Below are 26429 nucleotides of genomic sequence, written 5' to 3' on the forward strand. Positions count from 1 at the left end.
GTGTACATGTCTAGTTATGGGCTGCTCTCTGCCTTTGGACTTTATATAAGATTCTTAAGAGAGTTTGTCCATTTTTTCATCCCCAAGAGCCCTGATATAATGCTGTGCAAATAGTAAGCATTCAGCATTTGATTACTTAATTAATTTCAGTCAAAGTGATCATCCTTGTCTTAGAAGTTGTCATAGCTCTATGTGACCCATGCCTTAGAAATAACCCTATCCCCATATAAGGCTTAGCTGTGACATGGACCTTTGTGTTATACTTTTAGAAAACAATATTTATTTATTTATTCATTCATTTATTTTTTGAAAGATTTTATCTATTCGAGAGAGAGAGAGAGAGCATGGGCATGTGAGAATCAGCATGAGTGGGGGGAGGGGCATAGGCAGAGGGAGAGGGAGAAGCAGACTCCTTGTTGAACGTGGGGGCCAATCCCAAGACCCTGAGATCGTGACGTGAGCCGAAGGCAGGCGCTCAACCCACTGAGCCACCTAGGCGCTCCTAGAAAACAATATTTATACTCTGATCTTCAGAACCCGATTCTTTACATTTGAAAATTTGTGGGTATTTGCAAAAGTCATCAGCATCTAGCATTCCTAAATATGATATTGTGGCCAATTTTTCCAAATGCCCAGCTCAATGACCTGGAGAAGAAACATGCCATGCTTGAAATGAACGCCCGCAGTTTACAGCAGAAACTGGAGACTGAACGGGAGCTCAAACAGAGGCTTCTGGAAGAGGTGAGTCTGTGACACCTGAGAAAAAGGGCCAGGTGGAATTCGGAAGGTGGAAATTTGTTGTGTTAAGTGGTCAGATCCAGATCAGACATCTAAGTTCTGAAGTTTGAATTTTCAAGAAAGAGTAAGGTGGTCACTTAATACTTTTTTGAAGGCATTTACCATGTTCAAAGAATGTGTCACGAAGGCCAGAGGGTCTTTGTCACTTGTATCTGCTCATGTGGTGCTTAAAAGAATGTTGAGCACCAATGAGTATGTGCCAAATGGAAGATTGTTAAATATATGGGTGACTGAATACTGAATGAAATTGTGCTTTTAGAGTTAATATCTAAAGTATATTCAGTTTTCGGGCTGATAAACATCTGTGCACATTGGCTTCACGCACAGGGCAGGGACTTGGCCAGATTTATGCTACATACTAAATGTCATGAAGACTTTTGATCATCCATTTAATTCAGTTAAAAAAAGTTAGGCCCTGCCTTTGAGACATAGAATGGAAAGCTCCTGAACCCATCCCTTATATTATTTCCTGGACCTTTTAACCGAAGTCTGAAAGTCTCTCTTTAAGTTGATGACTACTTCCCACTCCCAACCAAAGCCCTCCCTTATATGTTGAATCACTAATGATTCTGCTCTGTTCATTAGAACAGACCAACCAGGACAAATATACTTTCTAAAGACATTTAATGAGAAACAGGACTCCAAGAGTGTTCTGTTTAGCCCATAGTGAACCTGATAGTTCAATTAACCACGTCACCTATTCTGGTTAGTTGAGGTTTTACTATATGATGCCTCCCGAAGGACCCTGCTGATAGAAATAATATTGCTAAGCTATTAACTTTGAAAACTGTGGTGAAAATTTCGCAGGTGCGTATGAAGTATTTTACAGAATGAGACTTTAAAAAAAATGCGTGGGAGTTTGGGAGAGTTCTGGAGATAGATGACTGTGACGGTTGCCTAACACCGAGCATGTCCTTGGTGCTGGGGAACTGTCCAGTTAAAAATGGTTAAAATGGCAATTTTTATGTATATTGTATCACAATAAAGATTTTACAACAAAATTAATCAATACACACAGGGAAGTTCACCAAAGGCAGGGTTAAGAACGCTGTCATAAAAATTCAAAGATCTACCTGGTGGTCAAGTAAAGAACGATGGTCTTTTATCTGGAATGAGTAGACAACGCCCCCACTTAGGCACATGTTGGAAACAGAACAGAAATAATCAGTGATGTTGCCTGGTCCTATTTTCCTTCTGAAGGAAGAGAGTTGGTTCTGACAACTCGACACTTTGGTCCAAGGTTACATGGTGACTCAGTGACAAGTCTTGGAATAGCAGGCTGGGATCCTGATTCAGTCCCCTCCTTCTCACTTCCAAACGACACGAGAACATTTCCAGCTTCCCAGTCTGTACCTCGCAGATAGAGTTTTGAGCACAGACATCTGGCTGACACTGAGTTTGAGGCAGATTTCACTGACAGTTGAAACCATTACGAAACAAAGAATGATATTTATCGTTCAGGATGTGGCTAGGACCTGGGCCTGCTGTGCACTTTATAACCATGTGACCAAGGGCTTAACCTGAGTATTTTTTTTTTTTTTTGGATACTTTTTTTTAAGGTGGGGACACCTGATTAATCATCATCACAGTGAAAATATAAAACATTTCATCATCCAAAAAAGTTCCCTATGCCTCTTCTAGTCAAAACCTTCTCACCCTGGCCCCAGGAACCCACTGATCTGCTTGCTCTTTGTCACTACTGATAGCTTTTCTTTTCTAGAATTTCCTAGAAGTGGAGTCATACTATATATACTCCTTGTATCTGAATACTTTATTATTTTTTTTTAATTTTTAAAGATTATTTTAGAGAGAGAGTGTGTGTGAGTTGGGTAGGGACAGGGGGAAACAGAGAGAGAGAATCTCTAACAGACTCCCCATTGAGGATGGAGCCCAACTTGGGGCTCCATTTTGTGACCCTGAGCTTATGACCTGAGCTGAAACCAAGAGTCAGACGCTTAACTGACTGAGCCACCCAGGCGCCCTTCGATTCTTTGGTTTAGTTGAGCATGTTTATGGGGATGTATCTGTTTTGGTGAATGCACTAGCAGTTCATTGCTTTTTATTTCTAAGCAGTAATTCATTGTATGGGTATACCATAATTTATCCGCTCCCCTGTTGATGATCCTTTGAATAGTTTCCAGTGTTTAGTTATTATACATAAATCTGCTGTGAAAACTTGTGGGCAAATCTTTGTGTGGATATGTTTTCATTCCTCTAGAAGGAGCATTGCTGGATCCCACGTATAGGTTGATAACAAGTGTTGTTCAAGTTTGCATGCCCAACGGCAGTTCCAATCTGTAATGCTTGGCATTGTTTAGTCTTTCTAGTGTGTCAATTACAATATCACATTGTGGTTTGTTTTTTTTTTTTAAAGATTTTATTTATTTATTTGTCAGAGAGAGAGAGAGTGAGCACAGGCAGACAGAGTGGCAGAGGGAGAAGCAGGCTCCCTGCGGAGCAAGGAGCCCGATGAGGGACTCGATCCCAGGACGCCGGGATCATGACCTGAGCCGAAGGCAGCCGCTTAACCAACTGAGCCACCCAGGCATCCCTCACATTGTGGTTTTAATTTGCATTTTTTTTTAATAATGAAAGATGATAAGCATCTTTTCATGTCTTTGTCATTCATATATCTTCTTTTGGGAAGTGTAAGTTCAAATCTCTTGGGTAGTTACTTCTGAGTAAAGTTGTTAAAGATTTTTTTTAATTTATTTTTTATAAAGATTTTTATTTATTTATTTGACAGGCAGAGATCACAAGTAGGCAGAGAGACAGGCAGAGAGAGAAGGAGGGGAAGCAGGCTCCCCGTGGAGCAGAGAACCTGATGTGGGGCTCGATCCCAGGACCCTGGGATCATGACCTGAGCCGGTGGCAGAGGCTTTAACCCACTGAGCCACCCAGGCGCCCCAAAGAGTTTTTGATATTAACTCTTTGCCAAATGTATGGATGGTAAATCTTTCACCCAGTCTGTAGCTTGCGTTGTCTTTTAAAACAGTATCTTTCAAAGTGCAAACATTCTTAATTTTTATGAAGTCAGACTTATCAGTTTTTAAAAATGGTTTGTGTTTTCTGTGTTCTAGTTAAGAAATCTATGCTTACCCTAAAGTTGAAGATATTTTCTTCTCTCTGTACTCCTAGAAGTTTTATAGTTTTAGCTTTCATATGGAGATCTAGGATGTATTTTGAGTTAATTTTTATGTATGGTATGAGAGGACAGGTTCACTGTTTTCCATAGAACTATCTCGTTACTCCAGTACCATTTGTTAAAGACTCTTTTCCTCGTTAAATTTTCTTTCTTTTTTTTTTTTTTTAAGATTTTATTTATTTATTTGACAGAGAGAAAGAGAGCACAAGCAGGGGGAGAAGCAGAGGCAGAGGAGAAGCAGGCTCCCTGCAGAGCAGGGGAAGCCCGATATGGGACTCGATCCCAGGACTCAGGGATCATGACCTGAGCCGAAGGCAATGGGTTAACCAACTGAGCCACCCGGGTGTCCCCCTCATTAAGTTTTCTTGTTACAAAGTCATCTACATGTCTATCCTTATTCTGTTACCAGACCATCTGATTATAACACATCTTGAAATCAAGAGATATTGGTGTGTGTGTGTGTTATCTGATAAGTGTCCTCTTTAATCCCCATCCCCTATGTCTCCCATCCTCCCACTCACCTCCCCTCTGGTAACCATCAGTTTGTTCTCCATAGATAAAGAGTCTGTTTCTTGTTTGTCTCTCTTCCCTTTTTTGTATTTGCTCGTTTGTCTTCTTTCTTAGGTTAACCCAAGTGTTCTCTTCATGAGGTACAGAGACCTGTAAAGGGGGCCAGAATCATTGCCTCAGAATTGGGAAGAGTTTTTTATGTCCTGCAACCCAAATTCCCAGCCCTTGTTCCATTGTCCTCTTCATCCCTGCCCCTGGCAGATTTTGCTAATGGATATTTCTTCTAAATCTTTCCTCTTGGGCCCCAGATGGCTTCAGAACCTTTTTTGCCATGGCACTTGACAGCCACTCTCAGTCCATTAGAAGTAATGACCAAGATGAAAATCCATTTGCTAATTCTGGTCAAATTAACCTGTCTAAGGCAGAGAATCCCTTCCCCAACATTTCCCACCAGTGCACCTGGTTGGACCTTGGCCTGAGTGCACAGTGTTTTTGGATATGTCAACCCACTTTTTCCAGTAAATTTAATTCTCAGGAAGTCCTGTCTTATTTTGAATTAAAGCCTGTAACTTCCAGCCACTGGTTCTATTTCATTGAAACATTTGAAAATAGAGCAGTCTGATATTTCCAACCAAAATAAAGAGATTAATGCTGATTAGTGATCAAATTACTTAATGAATAATTTAAAAAATAATGTTTCCTTAACAACTGCTATGTGCCAGGTGCCCTTCTGCATACTTTCCATGAATTGGCTCCTATGTGACAGTTCTATGAGAAAACTACTTCTTTTATCTCTGTGACGGTCACTTAGATATCTAATTTGCTCTCCCATTCCAGACTGCCCTGCCTTTCCTAAGAGAAACATTTCAAGTCCCTCCAAACATTTCAAGTTTGAAATGTTCTTTTCTGGTAGATTTATCTTTCCAAAGAGACTTTCTAGAAGTCCACATTGTCTGAACAACAAGGAGTACTGTGGGACATCTCCAGCTCCATTCCAGGCTCTGAAAACCTCTGCCAATTACCCTGGGCTCTTTAGGTACCTTTGTTGCACCATTGACACCCACTGACCTGTTACATGGCCACCAACCCTTCCATAGGTTTGGGTTTTTTTTTTTTAATAAACATCTTTATATTCTATGTTTATCAGTCAGTGTTTTGTTTTTTTGTTTTTTTAAGATTTTATTTATTTGAGAGAGAGCATGAGCAGAGCAGGGAGGAGCAGAGGCAGATGGAGAAACAGACTCCCCACTGAGTAGGGAGCCCGACACACACCGGGCTGGATCCCAGGACACCGCGATCATGACCTGAGCTGAAGGCAGACGCTTCACCACCGACGGAGCCACCCAGGCTCCCCTATCAGTCAGTGTTTTTAAAAATACTGTCCTTTTGAACTTTCTCCAGTTGGTTTTGAACCATCCTTTCAGCCACCAGGGTTGTCTGGTGCTCTGGTTCTGTGATCCAGCTCCTTCGTGCATCCTGCCAGTCTCCTGTCCCCCTTGTGAAACTGTCGGACAGATGAAAGCACAGAGCTAACGCTCTCCTTTCAGTCCGACACTGACCCGTGAATAGCCCCCATTTGCTTCTCTCTGGGAAGCAGATAAATGGTTTTGAAAAGACATTCCGCTGAGCACCAACCTGCCACTCTTACTTGTTTTTTATTATAGTAAATAAGCAGCCTGTTTCTTGGAAAGCTAACGGACAGTTGATGCATTTGTTCTAGAGAAATATTTTGGGCCCGGCTGTCACCAAACCGATTCTTGTCCCCAGCTCCTGTTTCTCTGCTTCCTGCCTAGTAATTAATGTTGTCCTAAAATAGTGGGAAGAAACTAAAGAGGGTAATTTGCGGAAATCACTTGCACTGTCGGGGACTGATAGCTCCCTTTAAGAGGTAATCTTAGCTGTTTTCTCTGCTCCCCCCCCCCCAATATTTTAGGGGTTTCTGTGGTTTGAGTCAGAAATTCCAGGTTGGTATACAGGCCACGTGATCTCTAGTTGATGACAGTATCTCTTGCTTTATGGAGGACTGATGAGGGGAGGCTGGTGGAGGAGGTCTGCACAAGGAAGACAGTGGGGTAGGGAGAGGGGAGTCTGAACCGGATGGAGGGAAGGGAAGAGAGAGAGAGACCGCTAAAATTCCTTGAGCATCTATGGTACACTGGGCATGGTGCTCAGTACATCGCCAAGTTCGGGGGGGGGGTCATTATACCCACTTTCAGATGAAGACACTGAGGCTTCTAGAGCCAATTTGAGCTGCCCTATGGTTCTATGACTGGTACATGTTAGAGTCCTCATTCATACTAGCGTCTGTAGCATTCCAAAGCCCACGTTCGTCCCACCACACTGTGATGCCTCAAGGAATCCACTTCCCCTCAAGAGGAAGGGCCATTGAGGAGTAGAGCTGGAAAGAGAAACAAAACATAGGTTGAGGGAAGCGAATGGGATGAAGAGGGTCAGCAAGTTCTGAAGTTGGTGGTGGCCCTTGGCCTTCCAGGGCTGAGGACGCAAAGATTTGCTATGGCCTGTTGGAAAATGCCCGTGGCCGTGTTTACTCTCCTCGGGAGCTCTGTCCTAGAGTCTGCAGAGATTCTAGGCCACCACGGGAGGGGGTAATAGGACCGCCTACACGGTGGCTAGATTGTCACTCTGGGGTCAGATGACATCAGGTGGTGTCTCATCAGGGTAGCTGCTCTCTCCTGCTTTTTTAGAAACAGAAGCATTTTAGGAAAGAGAGCCATAAAACCAGCATCTTTATAGCCTGCCTTATTTTCTGGTTGACTTCCATTATAAAAATTGGAGAGATTTTCAGCACAGAACTATTTCCAAAACACTAAAGTGATCCCCCCCCCGCCTCCACGGGCCCCCTGGGTTTTTACTGATTCTTGTGCTGAATCTGGGCTCTTCCTCTTCCTTCCTCCCCATACTGCAGAAGCATCTCCTGTGATTGTGGCTATTTGTGTCCTGGTTGGGGGTCCCTCACCCAACCCTTAAGGAGCACCTTTAAGGAGGTGGTCCTTAAAGTTAGAGGTGACGTGATTCCCCTTTGCGCATCCACACTGCCTGAACAAAGCGATCTCTCACAAGGCATCTGAGACCTTACAAAGCAAAGCTAAGGCAGATTGGAGCTTAGCTGTCATGGCAGTAATTCACAGCATCTTCGATGTCAACTCAGATGGGCCAAGTGTCCATAACTGTAACCGAATGGAAAGGCAGACATGGCGGCCTGGCCTTCCTCTTACGGTGGGGATCCTGTGACTTGCTGGCCATCCAAGATTTCTGGGCACATTCTTTTTAACTGTGCCACGCGTCTGTCGGGGACAGAAGACAGTCGGTAATTCTGGAACGAGATGATTTCAGAAGCCGAAATTTGGCGCCACGCCTGCGATTAGTTTGGTGACAAGAACAGCGAGGGCACGAGTTGTATTGTCCGTGGTATCGAGACTCTGGCCTTTCCCCCCACTAGCAAGCCAAATTACAGCAGCAGATGGACATGCAGAAGAACCACATCTTCCGTCTGACTCAAGGGCTGCAAGAAGCTCTGGACCGGGCGGATCTGCTGAAGACGGAAAGGAGCGATCTGGAATACCAGCTAGAAAACATTCAGGTGAGAACCGGCAAAGGGAATTTACTTAGAAATTGTCTGCGGATGCAAAGCGTCATGGCCGAAAGCCATCTGGTGAAATGATGAGAGTGATCTCTTTATACTGTGTGTTTCCCCCCGTATTTCATTATGAAAATTTCCAAACCTTCAGAGAAGTTAGAGCATACCTGTAATGATCAGCTCTGAGATTCTAATATTAACCCCTGACTTTTTTTCCCCCCCGTATGCTTATCCATCTATCAGTACTTTTTTGAGTTTTGTTTTTGGCCATAAGAAAAGGAGTGAGTAAGTAATTATTGGCCCAGTGCAGTCTGTGTTGAATTTTCATAAGCTAGTATCCTCATGACTTAGTTTTTTTATTTTCTTTAAGTACCAAATTTATTTATTTATTTTTATTTTTATTTTTTAAAATTTTTTTTAAGATTTTGTTTATTTATTTGACAGACAGAGATCACAAGTAGGCAGAGAGGCAGGCAGAGAGAGAGGGGTAAGCAGGCTCCCCGCCGAGCAGAGAGCCCGAAGCGGGGCTTGATCCCAGGACCCTGAGATCGTGACCTGAACTAGAGACTAAGGCAGAGACTTAACCCACTGAGCCACCCAGGCACCCCTAAAGTACCAAATTTAAAAGCATCTTTCTTTCGAGGGCTGAGCTTATTTTTGTTTTTATGAATTTTTAGGTTCTCTATTCTCACGAAAAGGTGAAAATGGAAGGTACTATTTCTCAACAAACCAAACTCATTGACTTTCTGCAAGCCAAAATGGACCAGCCCGCTAAGAAGAAAAAGGTGGGTCCTCGTGTTTAAAAAGTGGGGAGTTTTTGCTCGGCCATTGTGATTCATTAAATACCGCTGTGATAGATAATTAGAAAAACATCAAAGAAAACAAAGCGCACATTTTCTTGTTTTATACTGGGTTGAAAAGAGGTTTTGAGATAGAACAGTCCTTACAGAAGGGATGTCATTAATCAAGTCTGTAACACACTGGTTTGTGTTCATGGCCTTTAAAATTATAGTCCCTGTCTCTGATTTCCTAAGCAGCTGGGGTAAGGGAGTGGGCAGCACAGAGAAAGGTTTATATGGAGGTCATTGTACAAGATTCCAGAAGGATTAGCAGCTCACAGGTACAGGACTATAGAGAAATTACAGGACATGGATTTGGGATTCGAGAAAGAGAGAGAGGGGTCCTCAGTTCTGTTGAAGGATTCTCAGGGCACAGATACAGGGCTCTAGAAAAAAATTTGAAATTACCCAGCCCAGTTCTTTTGATTGGCAAAGGCCTGTGTGACACCGGGAGCCAGGGAGTTGAGGTGACCTGCCTACAGTGCCTGACTGGATAGCTGGGCCCTCCCCTGAGGGCCATTCCATCCCTTTAAAATTGTGGTAAACGAACAAATGAAAAACTGTGACCAAAAAGAAAATTTAAAAAAATCCAACTGTGGACAGGGTTCTATGTAGATGCACCTGGGAGGATTTTTACACCCAAAACACACTTCCCTAAACCACCGAGCCCCCCTGCCCCCAACCCCAGGAGGTCTGGCTAGGTGTTCTCAGCTGGAAAAGTTCTCTAAGGAGCTTGCAGTTTGCTTCCAAAGGCATTCCTGCCCCAGGGGAGCAGTGGCAGCCCCCCTCTGACTTGGAAGACGTGAAAGGGGGCTGGGGTAGGCAGTTGGGGCCCATGGTGCCAGCGCTGTTTGCACTATTAGGGGCGAGGGCAGCCTTCAGAAGCAGCGTCCTCCTCTGGGGGCTGCCGGGAAGGGATGTTCTGTGCCGTGTGACTATTTCTGCTTGTTATGCTGACGATACTGAATCTTTTTTTATTTTAACAGCCAATTGTTATCTGATTGTGTCATGTGCTGTAGTTAGGGTGTTTCCATTGATTTCTGGTTAAGTTTTTTTTCAGTCCCATTATTCCATGTGTTTTCCTTTTTTCCCTCCGTGTCCAGTATGTGTTTTCCATTTGCATTTTTTTTTTCTTAATTTTTGAGTAGGCCCCTTGTTTTGATATCACTTTACTAGTCAGGTTTTTGGTCTCCTTTTAAAAAAAAAATTTTTTTTTTTTAAACCCTCATCTCTGTGTCTTGTAACTAAGCATCATGAGACAAACGCGGAGCAAGAGTGATTTCCGAACCATCCCTCCTGACTCCATCCTCCACTTCCATTTTTTGAGGGTAAAGACTGAGGAAATGGCTCTCCTTCTTGGGAATGCTAAAGGAAGAGGTGGTGGCAGTTCAAGCATCTTGAACCCTCTTGTTGAAAATTTGCGAAACCCTATTTTTTTCCAGCCGGCTGGAATGGGCTGTGGCTCAGTCTCCCCTTTCCCCCCTTCACATGCCATTTTTACTAAATCCGCTTACAGTGAGTATGCTCCTGGCTTCCGTGGTTTGCTCCTCTTGAGTCAGAGTTCCTTTAGCTAGTTTCAAGTGCCAGTTTCCAGGAGTTAGGAGATATCTCTGTTTCCATTGCTAGGGTTTATTTAGTCGACGGAAAGAGGACCCTGCTTTGCCCACACAGGTTCCTCTGCAGTACAATGAGCTGAAGGTGGCCCTGGAGAAGGAGAAAGCGCGCTGCGCAGAGCTAGAGGAAGCCCTTCAGAAGACCCGCATCGAGCTCCGGTCTGCCCGGGAGGAAGGTAGGGGCACTCCCTATGCCGGGTCTGTGGGGAAAGGCAGAGAGAGGACCCACCTCAAGCAGATTGGTCGTACTAGTTCAGCATCTGTCTTGGTGGCCCCAAAGCTCTCAGTCCAGACGTCCCAAGTCTGAACGAGTCACAGCGTCCTTGGCATTGCCCGTTGGGCACGATGCCTGTTCTTTTGGTCTTGGGTCCTCGAAAGACAGCCCAGGGGCAGTCCACTTGGTTTTGGCCTCTTGGTGGCCCAGCTAACCAAAAGACATCGGACCGGTCTCTCTCCAGCTGCCCACCGCAAGGCCACAGACCATCCACACCCATCTACGCCAGCCACCGCGAGGCAGCAGATCGCCATGTCCGCCATCGTGCGGTCACCCGAGCACCAGCCCAGTGCCATGAGCCTGCTGGCCCCGCCATCCAGCCGCAGAAAGGAGTCGTCCACTCCAGAGGGTACGTGCTCAAGGAGCCACCGGAGTTCCGCTGAAAATCGTTTTTAATCGACTAAGATAATGCAGACGTATGGTGAAAGTGACAAGTAATAATATTAAGGGTGATAATGCTGAAGAGTAATAAGTCTGTCTTCTCCCCCGTCCCAAGCCAGTTCGCTGAGCTGGAGACCACCAGTGCATTCTTCCTGCAAGAGTTCATGCATGTAGGCACATGTCATGGTATTCATGTGTCTTATATAATTATATCTAAAGAGTATGAGAAAATAGGCATATTTTCCTCAGCCCTTTTTTCTATTGTAAATATCACAACACACTACGCCGTACCCTGCAAACACCTTTCTTTCACTTAAAATCCTATCTTAGATTGTTTATGAATGCCTGTGCCTGGACCTCGTCCTCTGAGAGGACTACATGATTTTCACTGGCGTGGGTATGTGGCTCACCTGTTAGACCAGACGCCTGCTGATGGGCGCTGGGGTTGTTTCCAGTTTGTCCTCGGCAGGAGAGCCCTGCAGTGGAATCCTGTGCCTCTGCGGGCGCTGCAGCCGTGGGATTAGCTCTGGGGAAATGACTCCCTGCATTAGACATTATTTGCATTTTGAGTGTCAGAGGTTTGATCCATTTTATATTCTTACCAACAGTGTAATAAGTTTTCTTTGTGGTCTTAAAAGTATTCTGTTCGCTTAGAGAGGAAGAGGACTTAAAAAAAAAAAAAAAGGCCAGGTTGTGAGGGTGACCTGGCTGCGACATCTGTCACCCTGTTGATCGCCAGGGTTGATTTGGCTGATCTGGCTGGCGAGGCAGGTGTCCCCCTCCTCCCTCACTGCTCCATGTGCGTCCCCTCACAAAGCCACGCACTCGGTCAAAGGCAACGGCCTTCCCTTGTGCTTTGGTCAAGGGTATATGAGTAGCTGAGCTCCCCTGCTCGAACCTTCAAACAAGCTCTCAGGGTCCATTTATAGGAGAATGTCATGTGGTCGAGCTTCTAAGACTCCAGATGCACCCAAATGAGGCGCTGCCTGTGGCAAACTGCCTCGCTTTAAAAAAAAAAAAAAAGGCCAAGGAAGGTGGTTTGGAAGGTCTTAGGAATCATAGAGCAGAGCTGCAGGGTGGTGTCACGGTGTCACAGTGTAATGGGTGTTAGTGGCAAATCTCCATGGCGTTTTGGTGTGTTCGTGGGTTTTCCTCAACATTGGTTTCTCTCCGGTGATGATGCCATCTTGTTTCCTATGTTTCCATAACACTTTGAATCAAAGAGCTTTACTCTTAAATGCATCGTGATGGTGATGGTAACACAGGAGAAGAAAACCTGTCTGGCCATGGTGTGTGTTGCCTGGGCTCTGTAGAGCAGTGGCCGGCGAGGGTCTGAGGGTCCCAGGCCCCTGCTTCCCGTGTGCTGCACACTGACCGGGCCAGAATGTGTGTGTGTATTTGTTCCTTACGGTTTTCTGATCAAGGATGGAGGCCATGTTCTGTGCAGAACCCAATTTGGATTCAGAAATTTGGATCCTGAGCTTTGCTGTTTAAATCTGTCTTTAATTAGGTCACTGTGGAGAGGGGGGCCTATTAAGTTGGGGGGATTGTGCAGGAAGCAACCTTCTTATTTTAACAGACTGGTATATAAATGTAAGAATTCGATTTTTAAGGCTTACACATTGAGTTTTTCACCAGAGGAGGCTCTTCATGAAAGAACAGGACATGAGGAGAGAATTCTTCAGTCAATTTATGTATGTAATACCTAGAAATTCTGTAATTCAGAACTGATTTTTAAACTGAATTCTAAAAACTTCCTGATATGAGGTTCATCGGGAAAACAAAACTTCCGTGATTAAAGTACCTATAAACATTTGACTTAAAAACATATGTTTATTTAGGCCCACAGACATCTTTGCTATCTTATAGCCTGTCTTCTGCCAGTAGAATGTTCTTTAAAAATACTTAACTCCTGATAACTGGATAATGGAGATTTGAAGTTGAGTCCTATAAATCTAGATGCATCTGTTAGTGTTAAAGTAGTTTCACACTCTGTAACTAATCTGCTGTAATGGCTTTTTAACAGCTTTATTGAGATAAATCCACGTACTGTACAATTCACACATTTGAAGCGTATGATGTTTTTCATCAAGTGCACAGGGTTGTACAACAACCGCATCATAATTTTGGGACATTTTTGGCCTCAACCTTTCCATCCCCCAAAAGCACGCTACCTGATAGCAGACACTCCCCATTCTCTCCTCTGCCTGACCTCTGGCAGCCACTAAGCCGAGCAGGTTTGCTACTCTGGACATTTCACCTAAGTGAGATGCTACTGGACGCTTTTTTTGTCTGGTTTCTTTCATTGAGCGTAATCCTTCTAAGATTCAGCCATGTTAAAGCATTTATTAGTTCTTTACTTGCTCCGGTTGAGTAAATTCTATTGTATGGAGAGTTCATCTTGTTTCCTAATCCACTGATAATCATTTGGGTTGTTTCCAATTTTTGGCCTTTATAAATAATGTTGCTGTGAATGTTGTCTGTTGTGGCTACATATGTTTCCATTTCTCTTGGGGCTGTACCTAGGAATGGAATCGCTGGGTCTCTACCATTGCTGCGCAATCCTAAATTTAACTTTTCAAGGGCCTGCCAAACTGTCTTCCAGAATGGCCACACCATTTGACATTCCCACCAGCAGTGTATGAAGGTTCTAATTTCTCCATATCCTCACCAACATTTGTTTCCTGCATTTTAAAAAAAGATTTTATTTATTTATTTGCCAGAGAGAAGAGACACAGTGAGAGGGAACACAAGCGGGGGGAGTGGGAGAGGGAGAAGCAGGCTCCCCACTGAGCAAGGAGCCCAATGTGAGACTCAATCCCAGGACCCTGGGATCACGACCCGAGCTGAAGGCAGATGATTAACAACTGAGCCACCCAGGCATCCCCCTGCATTTTTGATTCTAGACATCAAAGGGGGTGTGAAATGGAATCTCATTGTGCTTTTGATTTGTGTTTTTCTAATGACTCATGATGCTGACCATCTTTTCATGTGCTTCTTCATCATTATCTTCTTTGGAGAGATGTCTAGTCAAATCCTTTGCCCATTTTAAAGTTGGGTTATTTGTCTTTTTGTTACTGAGTTGTAAGAGCTTTTTATATATTGTAGCAACAAGTCCCTTGTCAGAGAGATGATTTACAAATATTCCTTCCCATTCTTTTTTAGTTTTTTTGTTTTTTAACTTTCTTGATGGGATCATTTGCAAAACTTAATAATATTTTTTAAAACTTCCCTTCAGAATTCAGTCGGCGTCTTAAGGAGCGCATGCACCACAATATTCCTCACCGATTTAATGTAGGACTGAACATGCGAGCCACAAAGTGTGCTGTGTGTCTGGATACTGTGCACTTTGGGCGCCAGGCATCCAAATGTCTTGGTAAGAGCAGTGGCTGTGCATTCGCAGTGGGCACCTGCATGTCTCCACTCATGGGGGTGGGTTGTTGTTTTTCTTTTTCCTTTCTTCTTTAAAGATCTATTTATGTTAGAGAGAGAGAGGGAACAGAGTGGGGAGGGGTAGAGGGAGAGGGAGAGATGACCTCAAGCGGACTCTGCGCTGAGTGTGGAGCCTGACACAGGGCTCGATCTCACAATCCCGAGATCACAACCTGAGTCAAAACCAAAAGTTGGACACTCAACCCACTGTGCCACCCAGGCGCCCCAGTGTTTTTCCTTTTTAAATTTTTCATCCTGTAGTACATTCATTTTCAAGCTTTCAGTTTCAGTGGGAGGAGACTATTTTTTCCCCACTAAAGGAATGAGCTTATCCGTGTTTCCAGCTCACGTCTCTACCGCCCTATGCAAAATGCCTTGTGCTTTGCTGGTTTCCAGCCCCCTGTTTTTGTCCAGGTTGCTCTCTCCCCACCTTTAGGTTGTGTGCTGGCTCTAGCTGAACTGTGCCAACAGGTCCCTTACATACGTTTGTGGTGGCCTGGGGAGAAGCGGGGAACATTGTGTCGAGAACACTTGGCTCCCTTGTTTCCTTTCTCTGGGCCTGGCTCCTGGGAACGCTTAGGGATTACCTGGCTGTTGGGGCCTGGCTGGGACTTGGCTGGCAGAGGGACACATGGGCCAGGATCTGCCAGGGGGTTTTCAGGCTGTTCCCTGCTTTTCTCCAGAATGTCAGGTGATGTGTCATCCCAAGTGCTCCACGTGCTTGCCCGCCACCTGTGGCCTGCCAGCCGAGTATGCCACACACTTCACCGAGGCCTTCTGCCGTGACAAAATGAACTCCCCAGGTCTCCAGTCCAAGGAGCCCAGCAGCGGCTTGCACCTGGAAGGGTGGATGAAGGTGCCCAGGTACTGTGGCAGGGAGCCTCGGGCTGGGGCAGGTGCTGGTGAGGACGCCACCCCAACATAGGCCACTTGGGAATAAGGGGTATTTGGCGACAAAGGCACTTGACAAACCGCCGGTCTCAGAAGGACAGTCTGACCTCCCCTCTCTCTTTCTGAAAGTAGGAGATACGATCCTGTGTAAAAGCAGCCCTCCCTTTTCCAGGAGGAAAGGAATATTGTCACCAGAGACAGGGATTCAAGGCTTGCAGAGAGAACTCTGCAAAGAACCCTTGTTAAAGTAACCCCTTATCTCCCTTTCGCCTCCCGTAACATTTTAGCTGCTTTTTCATACTTACTCGTCTTTGTTCAAGCCAGTGTACAAACACGTAGGCCTCTCCACTTTTGGGGTCTTCCTTGTCTGGCGGAGACTCCCAGGAACATATAAAATAAAGAAATGTATGCTTCTCTCCCCGTTCAACCGTCTGCTACCTGTGAAATTCCTGGGCCAGCCACAGATCCTACAAGAGAACCACCCCTGATACAACGGCCCTGGCTGCTCCCATTCCCGAGCTTTCCCCGGGAAGCCTCTTAACTAGGACTCCCTCTCGGTCTTCCCACCGCCACCTCCTCCTCCCCGCGACTGTGCTGTGGACTCCACACCTTTGTTCTTGTGCGTTCCTGTTTTCCCAGGAATAACAAGAGAGGACAGCAAGGCTGGGACAGGAAGTACATTGTCCTGGAGGGATCCAAAGTCCTCATTTATGACAATGAAGCCAGAGAAGGTAAATTAATAATTCAGGGGGAAGTTGCATTGCACGTGGTTGACCCAGGTCTCCCAGTCTCGGCGTGAAGGCTTTGTTTTTCGGACTGCGTTGCAAGCCTTCTACGATTTTCCATTTTTGAAAATTAAAAAGCGAATGGCTTGACTAAAGGTTATTGGTACGATACTCACGTCTATAGGTCTCCCCTCTGAAGAACCCGCAGGGCGCTGCCCTGAAGATTCTACCTGCTAATACACCTTCAGAGAACTTCTGCCTCAGTCAACTAACCCATAAATCCGCATCGTCATCCGAAATTTGACTGTGCTACTCATCTGACACACTTTATTTTGTTTTTATCTTCCCTCTCCGCCTTCTCTGCACACCTTTCTCCTTCCTCCTTTGTTCTCGTGCGCCTCTCTTTCCACGCATACTGTCTCTCGCCCTGTCTCTCTGTCTCTCTCTCTCTCTCTGTGTTTCTCTCTCTGTTTCTTTCTTCTTCTTTTCTCCCCTTGTTCTTGTTCCTGTTCTTTTGGTTTTCTTTCTGCCCTTCCTCTTTGCACCAAGCTGGACAGAGGCCGGTGGAAGAATTTGAGCTGTGCCTTCCCGACGGGGATGTATCTATTCATGGCGCCGTTGGTGCTTCTGAGCTTGCAAATACAGCCAAAGCAGGTGAGGGGAAGCAGCAGAGCCCGCCAGGGGGCGCGCTGGGCTTGATCAAGCAGCAGGGGTAGAAGGGGCCACCCTCCTCGGCTTGGCCATCTTAATGGGGACTGGGACCTGCGTGCTTGGCGGGGGATCGCTGACACCCCAGGGCCATCCCTCCCGCTGGGATGGAGGGAAAGCCACAGCCAACCCCTGCTCTGTCTGATCCCCTAGATGTCCCCTACGTACTGAAGATGGAGTCTCACCCACACACCACCTGCTGGCCCGGGAGGACGCTCTACTTGCTGGCTCCCAGCTTCCCTGACAAACAGCGCTGGGTCACCGCCTTAGAGTCTGTTGTCGCAGGTGGGAGAGTTTCTAGGGAAAAAGCAGAAGCCGATGCTGTGAGTATGAAGACGGGCGCTGGAGCTTGTCTTTGTAACGCGGGCTGATGTGGGAACTGACCTGGGTGCTGGGAGGCCTGTCACTGCCTCCCCAAAGGGTGATGGTCCGAGACTGTTGTGACTGGGACGCTTGTGGGACCAAGACATGGGCTCTGCACTGGCTTGTATGGCATCACACACCCTCCCTCTGCAGCCCTTTAGAATGGGGGAGTCAGAGCCATCAGCCAGCTCTTGGGGCGTGACGGATTTTGGTCATGGCAGCAGATGTACTCATAAGGCGATCCTCTCTCTCGTTTACTCTGATGAGTTTATTTGAAGACTTGCGTTGCAAGCACTTGGCCAGGAAGCAGTGCAGAGGTCTGCCGAAACCATGCCAGCTCGGGGAGGGCTTTTCATAACCTTCTCCGTAGCTTCCACGTGATCTGCTCTTCTGTAGGCAGGTTCGGGATCCTACTTCTCCCTAAGACGGCAGAGCCGTGGGTGTGCCTTGACTGGCATCACTCCTCCTGGAAAGTTCCAGGATACAACAGGGCTCCGTGCTCACTGGTGTTTTCTCCACCAAAGACCAAACACTGGGCTCCTAGTAAACACGTTCAGTATTTGCAGCGCAGACTTCTTAACCATGAGCCTCTGGGGAGGAGCTCGGCTCCCTGGGTGGACTTGTTCTGATGACTTGTTCTGCGGTTACCTGTGTGAGCCTTTTATTGAAATGCACGTTAATATGTGTACACTAGGGTTGCGACCGTATTCCCTCCGAGCTTCTGCCTGCGTGGGCTCAGGTAAAGATTGAGAGGCTTGCTGCTTCGCTGCTGACGCTGTGCTTTGTCCTTGGGCTGCTGCCTGGAGGGGAAGGAGCCTTCCACGTGGCTTATTAACCCTCTGCGCGTAGCGTCGGTTTCTCTCCTACCGCAGAAGATCTCTCAATGTCTACTTCACTCATTTATTTCCTCATCCAAGCCGAGGCGTAACTCTCATGCTAATTACCAGCCGCCCCGGAGATACCAGTAACTCAGATCAGAATATGGGGCAAGCCAAGAGCAATTGTGTGTTTCTGGCGTTTTCAGGATGAACCTTACTTTCTTCCTGGCACCAAACTTTTCTCCGTTCTTGCTTTTGTCTCTCTGGATGATTTGGTCATGAACAGTTCAAACTTACTGTGTCCTTTTTTTTTTCCCTTTCTCTCTCTCTCTCTCTTTTTTTTTTTTTTTGGTTCCAATATGAAAAGAAATTGCTTGGAAACTCCCTGCTGAAACTGGAAGGTGATGACCGTCTGGACATGAACTGCACGCTGCCCTTCAGCGACCAGGTAGCGCTGTCCTCTGGACCCTGGCCGCCACCCCCGCGGTCACGAGAGAAAGGGCTCTCACTCTTCCTGCTCCACAGGCCGTGGGGACGTGGTTATGCTCACGCCCCGCCTGTGGACTTCTGTTCCTGCAGGTGGTGTTGGTGGGCACTGAGGAAGGGCTGTACGCACTGAATGTCTTGAAAAACTCCCTCACCCACGTCCCAGGAATCGGAGCGGTCTTCCAAATTTATATCATCAAGGACCTGGAGAAGCTCCTCATGATAGCAGGTGGTTGGCCAAGGGCATGGCACTTTCTTTTCATTGTCGAGGGAAACTATTTGAGAGCCAAGTATCATGCCTGTGAAACAGAAAGGCATCCTGGTGGCAGATGGCAGCCAAAGTGGCTCTTTCGCCGGGTCCTTGTTGGTGCCGGAGCTGATGGCGCTCTTGACTCAGATTCGTTCCCGTGGTGGCCGGTGCAGCTGTTATGCCAAGCGAAGAGTAGTTAGCCTCCAAAGTCTCATTAATGACAGACCCTTTGATGCCATCATCATGGTGACGTCAATGCCACCGAGAGCCGGGCCTTCTGAGAGCTTGCCTGCTGTTAGCATGTGTCCTCTTATTTCTCTGGAACCCCTTGGAGACCCTTGGGTTGTTCACCACTGTTAGCATTTTGCCATATTTTTACTCTCTTCCTCTACAGACACACATGCACACACACTAACTGTTGAACTGAGAGTCCCTTGCAGCTGTGACCCCAAAGTCTTTAGCATATCAGCTAAGAACGAGAGCATTCTCTTTCACAACCATGGCAAAATCCTTTTCTCTCTTTATTGGTGGTCTTTTTCTTTTCTTTTTTTTTTTTTTAAAGGGAAAACAATAATTTGTTGGTTCAATGTTCAAAAACATCCACGGCCAGGTCTTGTTTCAGATGTGGCTGGATGGGTCTGGGGGCTGAAAGAATGCGGTCAGGAACTGGCCTTTCTTGGTCTTTCGTTCTCCCTCTCTTTGTCTCTTGTTTCTTTCTTTCTGCTAGCTTGTCTCCTTCCCATTCTGCCTTTCCTTCCTTCCTCTCCATCCCCACCTTCCTCCCTTTCTTCCTGACTTTATTCTTTAGAGTGGTTTAAGGCTCACAGCGAAATTGAGCAGAAAGTACGGAGAGTTCCCGGATGGCCCCTGCCCCCACTGTCACCCTCCCCACCAGAGGGGTGCACTGGACATAACCGATGAACCCGCAGTGACACATCGTGACCCTGGGTCCATGGTTTCCATTAGGGTTCACTCTTGGTTGTGTCCCTTCCGTGGGTTTAGACAAACATGTCGGGGCTCGGATCCACCACCGGCGTATCGCACAGGAGAGTGTCACGTGGCACCATTTTTGAGTTCAAGAACTTTAACCCTTGCTGTGATGTGCCTGTCTGGTAGGCTGCCCTGAGTCAGATTTTACCTGTGGCTCCAATAATGTCCTTTCCGGTATTCCCCCCCCCCCCCAAGGTGTGATCCCGCCCCCGGTCTGCATTGCATTTAATAGTGTCCCATTAGTCTCCTGTCATCTGCAATGGATGACACTGACATCCTGGAATAATGTCCAAGCCTGTTGTTTTACAAAACGTCCCCTCGATGTGCCTAACCCAGCCTCTTCTTCGAGTTGGTGGGAAGTAGGTTTAAAAGTCCGGCTCATGGATTCTGATTTTACGTCTGCAGATTTTTTTTTTTTTTTTCATCCCAGAATCTTGACCAAGAGGCCAGATGTTTTTCACTGTAGTTCTCAAACTTGGACCTGAACCATGTACACAGGATATGTGGAAATCTGTCCATCTGTGTGGCCCTGCGTGGCTACTTGGGAGAAGTAGGACTGCCTTCCCGCGTCTATGCTTCCCTGCCTCACACTGACCTCGGGGCTCTTCCTCCCCCCCGCAGGAGAAGAACGGGCTCTGTGCCTTGTTGACGTGAAGAAAGTGAAGCAGTCCCTCGCACAGGCTCACCTTCCTGCCCAGCCCGACATCTCCCCCAACGTATTCGAGGCCGTGAAGGGCTGCCACTTGTTTGCTGCCGGCAAGGTGAGCTCTCCTCGGGGCCTCCGCAGGCGGAGTGTTCCCGAAATCGGCTCCGCCCTCCTTCTGACAGGGCTCATTGATTTGACCTTGAAAACTGTACGTCCTCTCACTGGGTGAAATTTCTGTTGCTTTCTTTAGGCACACAAAACAATTTGTGTAGCCATGAAATTTGCACAGGCTTTGAGTCTAAAGGAAACTTCAGAGAAAAATGAGGATAAAATTAACAAAACTGAAAGGATGACCCCCAGTTCAAAAAAACTGTGTATGTGTGAGTGTCCACGTGTGTGTGTGCGTGTGTGTGTATGATGGAGTTTTTTTATTTTCATTTTTTTTTAAAGTAGACTCCACACCCAGAGTGGAGCCCAGCACGAACTTAAACTCATGATTGCTGAGACCAAGACCTGAGCTGAGATCAAGAGTCAGATGCTTAATCAACTGAGTTACCCAGGCGCCCTTAGTCTTTTTTTTTTTAAACCTAACATAGAACCCCACCTCCGAACTCGATGAAAAAATGTTTTATTACTAAAAATTTGCAAATTCTGATTTATGACATTTATATAATATAAAGTCAGTTCCTGGTAAGTCAAGTTAATTCTTTGGTAGCTAATAGCATATTGATTTTGGTACATACATACATTATACATATATAAAAGTTTCTTTAAGGAAACTTTTTCTTTTTAAGATTTTATTTATTTATTTGACAGAGAGAGAGAGATCACAAGTAGGCAGAGAGCTAGGCAGAGAGAGAGAGAGAGGGGAAGCAGGCTCCCTGCTGAGCAGAGAGCCCGATGCGGGGCTCCATCCCAGGACCCTGAGATCATGACCTGAGCCAAAGGCAGAGGCTTAACCCCCTGAGCCACCCGGGTGCCCCAGGAAAATTTTTTTATTAAAAGAAATTAAAAGCATTTGTGGGTGCATACACATGAACATATATAATTTTAATGAAACCCGAATCAAGCATTTGCAGACTCCCAGAGTCTGCTGGAGTTCTCCTGCTAAAAGCCACCGCCTTTCCCTTTTCAGAAGACTGCTCACTGGGTATTTGGGATTTAGTCACTCTTAGCCAGCTTTTACCTAGCGCATCCTGTGTACTTGACCGAGCCTTCAGAGGCGTTTGTGCTGAGTGAAGGAGGACCAACAGGGGAGGGATGTGGTGGGCCACAGGAACCTCCTTAGGGGGGCTTGACCTTGGCTATGGCCTTGGCCACTGCTCTTGAGGACTTTTGGTTTCTGAAACCTTCTGGCTGTAGGGCTGATGACATTCTTTATTAGTCACTTACACAATGGTTGGGATTAACTGTGGCAATAAGAAAAAGAGGACGGACTATAAAGGAAAAGGATGGCTGGCCTAGAAAGGCGTGGATTTGCAAAGGGTTCTCGGAGGAGCTGAATCTTGAGGGACTGAGCAAAGGACAATGCTGGATGGACCCAGGATTTCCAGATAGGGGCCCGGGAAGGAAAGATGTACTTTTTCAGTTTTAACAATTCTTTTTAAAGAGAACATTTCTTTTTTTTTTTTTTTTTTTTTTGTCTCTCCTTTTTTCTGCTTTTTGTTCTTTGTGCGTTTTTTATCCCTAATATTACTTTTTCTGGATCTCTTATTTGTCTTAATTTCATCAGCTTTTATAGTGATTTTACTAATCTTTATAAAGGAGCAGCTTCGGGCTGTACTGATTCTTGCTTTGCTATCATTATCTTATCATTAATTTTTGCTTTTTCCTTAACCTTTGTTTTTCCTTCCTTGAGTTTTCTCTGGCTTTCTTGCATTGTTCTCTTTCTAATCTCTTGTTTAGCTAATTAATTTTCAGGTCTTTTTTCCTAAGGTAAACACTTTAAGGCCATACATTCTCTCTCTTACTACAATCTTACTGTAAATTTTTGTCGTTACACATATTTTAAAATTTCTTATGATTTTTTCTGTGAATGATGAGTTACCTAGAAATGGGCATTTTACAGGGTTGAAACTACTAAAAAATAGGTACATTATAAAATTATAACATCTAATAATATAAACATCCACAAACTTATACCTGCACCAAGAGCTAGAATATTACTAACACTTTCCATTTTCCTGTGTATTCCTTTCTTCTCCCATCCCATTTCATTCCACCTTGACCTTGAAAACTGTATGTCCTCTCACTGGGTGAAATTTCTGTTGCTTCCTTTAGGCACACAAAACACACACCCAAAAACCCCCACCCCCAACTGCTGACCTTCGTGTTGGCACCAATTGGAGAAGCTTCTTTTTGCCCTTGGTGAAAATGACAAAGACGTGGTATTAGGAGGTGAAGGAAGACTGATTTAGCCATTCTAGAAAACTCTATGTACATAGATCTTAGCTAAGAACTTTTCTCTTTGAACCATAATCCTTAAATTCTTGAGGTAATTTCTACTGCCTTCCTCCTCCCTCAGGATAAGATTGTCGGAAGGCTCTGTCTCTAGCAGAAGGCACAGGCACACCAAATGTGTGTGGTGTCAGGTGATCTCCGGAGGCCTTTGCCAGGTCTTTGTTAAATCCATGGTTCTTATCCAGCGGCAATTCTGACCTCTAGGGGATATTGGGCAGCGTCTGAAGACATCTGTGGTTGTCCCAACTGGTGGTTGTACCACTGGCATCCAGAGGGGAGAGCCTAGGGTTGCTGCTAAACATCCTACAATGCACAGAGCAGCCTCTGGCCACAGAGAATGACCTGGTCTCGTGTCAGTAGTACTAAGGGGAGGGGCTCTACTCTAAACTGGCATTAGGTTCCTAGTTCTGCTGTGGAGCCAGCAGACACACCAGTGACCCTCTTGTTTCTCTGTTTCCCTGATTGCTTTCCAGATTGAGAACGGGCTCTGCATCTGTGCAGCCACGCCCAGCAAAGTTGTCATTCTCCGCTACAACGAAAACCTCAGCAAGTACTGCATTCGCAAAGTAAGTCCCGGGCCTCGCCCGGCCTGCTGGGCCCCCGGCCTGGGCTGGAAGGTGTGCTGTCTCCGGGAACAGTGTGTGCCCGGTCCCTTCAGCCTGGGTCACCTCCAGAGAGACAGACAGACAAGCAGACACACCCTTCCTTCCTGGAGGAAGCTCCAGAGCCTGAGGAGCTGCAGTTTTCTCCTCTCATTTTCTTCCTCCTGCCTGTGAGCTGCCACTCCAGCCAGGCCCGTGGATTCGGCCTTTGTTAAGGGAGAAAGGAAGCAGGCTGGTGGAAGAGACACTTTGAAATTAGCACGAAAAAGGAAGGCGATCTTTCCGAGAAGCTAGCAGTCCCTGGCGACACTTATCAGAATCTTTGTCAGATCCTAGACGTTTCTATTAATAACTTTTGGAAAAGCCAGTGCTTGCTGTGTTCCTAGATGTAATTAGAGAGCTGATTCTCCTTGGAGCAGAGCAGTGGTGGTGGGGGCTACAGTGTGGACAAGTTGCACATTAGATCATTTGCCTCGTTCCCAGAGGCCAGCCATTGTCCCTAGACTAAGCGCCACCTGTTGTAAGTGTAATTTATTTCCGGTGCCTTCACGATTAGTCTCAAGTGAAATGAGGGATGAATATATAAGGGTCATTATGTGTTAGGCAACAGTTTCTTCCTGGGTGGGCGGTTCGTTTGTTTTATTTTACTGAGCACCTACTGGTAGCAGAGACTGAGCTGGCTGTTTTCCAAATACTTCACAACAGTTCTGAAATGCAGGGGTGGTAATCGCCAATTTTCAGGTAAGACCATCGAGGCCGGCTGAGGTCCTCAGTTGGGAAGTTGAGACCAAAATTGAGGGTTTGATTTTTTTCCCTGCTTTCACTGTATCATCCTGCCTAAGAGTTTCCTCCTATTTACCATGTCCTCAGTAAATAGCAGTGGTGGTAGTGTGCGTTAGATTTTGAACTGTTAGCTTTAGGAAAAGTCTCAGAAGTCATTGCTTTTTATAATTCTTGGCACCTTTTGAATAAGCATGCTTAGGTTTTTGAAAATACTAGGATGGGCCTGAAACAAGGGGAATTAGAAAGCCGATCACTAATAGAGATGACAACAATGGTGATGAGAATAATTATACAGGTAATACAGGTTCATGGTAAGATGTAGCTCACAAAAAGAAGGAAGCTAAAACGACTCCCTCTAGCCAGCCCTGTGTTTTCCAGTCTTTTTCCTCAGATAAGAATTTGTATTCTTAAAGATCTGTCTTTGAATGCAAACTTTTCATTGAAATGGTATCTCTGACTCTTTTTTTGGCTGCCATTTGATATTTTCTTAATCTGGGGTTGCAGTGAACCCAGAGGTAGCAAAGGGACTATTAGTCTTCATGGGGGACATGAAAGGATTGAAGTGTGTGTGCTTTGTGTGGCTGAGAACGTGAACAAGTCCAGAGGCGACCATCTCCAAGGCTCGGGGAAGCGGAAGGGCAGTGGACATGGGGCTGCTGTGTGTTAACTCACATCGTCTTCTACCCTGTCTTAGGAGATAGAGACCTCAGAGCCCTGCAGCTGCATCCACTTCACCAATTACAGTATCCTCATTGGAACCAATAAATTCTACGAAATTGACATGAAGCAGTACACGCTTGAGGGTAGGGCCCAAGTCGTCCCCCTACCCCCCTGCCTCCACCACCGGCCCACACTCTGCTCTGGCCTTGCCACCAACTTCTCCCTGATGCCCCACTTCTCACCTGCCTTTACAGAATTCCTGGATAAGAATGACCATTCCTTGGCGCCTGCTGTGTTTGCCTCCTCTTCCAACAGTTTCCCTGTCTCGATCATGCAGGTGAACGGCGCAGGGCAGCGGGAGGAGTACCTGCTCTGCTTCCACGGTGAGTCCGTGCTCCCTGCCGGCCGCTGCCCTGAGGGCTTGTGGGTGCCAGGAGCTCCCGACCCCCACCAGGGCTCTCACCTAGCCCGGTTCCATCGTATTCTTTCCTGAGAGCAGCCACTTCTTTCCTTCTCCGCCCCTTGCTTTCTCTCCCTTTCCTTTCTCTCTTTTCCTTTGCTTCTTTCTTGGGTTTTTGTTTTTATTTTTGTTTTTTTGATGTTTTTCTTCATTCTTTTTTATTCCTCCTTCCTCCCCTCCGCCCCCGGTCCCCACAGGAGATCTCTGGGTCCTCCTGTCTCTTCCTCCCTGTGTCTCGGTCTCTGTTTCTTCCCTTTCCCTTCTTTTATGTCTCCTGTCTCTTCCTCCTTCCTTTTCTCCTTCTTTCCTACCTCTTCCGCTTTTCTTTAACACATCTCTGAGAGATGTGGCTCAGCAAATGTCCTCGGGTTTTAATGATCCAGTTAAATCTGGCTGGTGGCCCCCTGGGCTCAATCCCTTATTCTTCTGGTAAAGTGTATGGTGTCATTGATACTGCTGCCTCTGACTGGGCTGATGCCCCCGGGCTGCAACTCCTTGCAGAATTTGGGGTGTTCGTGGATTCTTACGGAAGACGTAGCCGCACAGACGATCTCAAGTGGAGTCGCTTACCTCTGGCCTTCGGTAAGTGAAGCAAGGTATGGAGGGCTCTATTCTGCCAGCAGCTGGCATCCTAGGAAAGAACTGCAGGTAGAATCCTTTTTGGCTCACGCACTATGCCTGTGGTTTATGTTAGACACCAAGTGCCATAGGTTGTAGTCCCAGGGTTCAGGGCAAAGATGCTGACGCTTGATGAAAAACTGCATAAGCCAAATCCACCAGCCTTGTGAAAGATTTGCCAGGTTCTCAGGAAGAAAAGAGAGCGTTCCCTGCGAGTTTATTTAAATCATTTCAAAGGCTGCAGAGTATCCCGTGGGATAGCTGAACACGTGTCAATTTCACCAGTTATCATCAGGCAGAGCACGTAGGTCATGCTCATTCTTTCCCTAAGTGTAAACACTGCTGTGATGAACATCTTGCACTGATCTTTGCATACTTG

The 26429-nt window shown here is 46.1% G+C and overlaps 1 protein-coding gene across 1 annotated transcript in view; it reads left to right on the forward strand.

Annotated features, from left to right (window-relative positions):
• The window catches only part of CIT (citron rho-interacting serine/threonine kinase), a 162018-nt gene that overhangs the window by 127255 nt on the left and 8334 nt on the right, over positions 1-26429 (forward strand). Inside the window, exons 28-44 of the mRNA XM_080820904.1 lie at positions 637-741; positions 7914-8054; positions 8729-8836; positions 10517-10679; positions 10962-11126; positions 14397-14534; positions 15274-15454; positions 16121-16212; positions 16756-16860; positions 17068-17237; positions 18463-18543; positions 18675-18810; positions 20443-20582; positions 23401-23493; positions 25007-25115; positions 25227-25355; positions 25934-26014. Of these exons, the coding sequence (XP_080677030.1) occupies positions 637-741; positions 7914-8054; positions 8729-8836; positions 10517-10679; positions 10962-11126; positions 14397-14534; positions 15274-15454; positions 16121-16212; positions 16756-16860; positions 17068-17237; positions 18463-18543; positions 18675-18810; positions 20443-20582; positions 23401-23493; positions 25007-25115; positions 25227-25355; positions 25934-26014 (2137 nt within the window). The remainder of the gene's footprint in view (positions 1-636; positions 742-7913; positions 8055-8728; positions 8837-10516; positions 10680-10961; positions 11127-14396; positions 14535-15273; positions 15455-16120; positions 16213-16755; positions 16861-17067; positions 17238-18462; positions 18544-18674; positions 18811-20442; positions 20583-23400; positions 23494-25006; positions 25116-25226; positions 25356-25933; positions 26015-26429) is intronic.

This window comes from Martes martes (assembly GCF_963455335.1).
Source record: "Martes martes genome assembly, chromosome: 13".
In the NCBI taxonomy this organism is placed as follows: Eukaryota; Metazoa; Chordata; class Mammalia; order Carnivora; family Mustelidae; genus Martes; species Martes martes.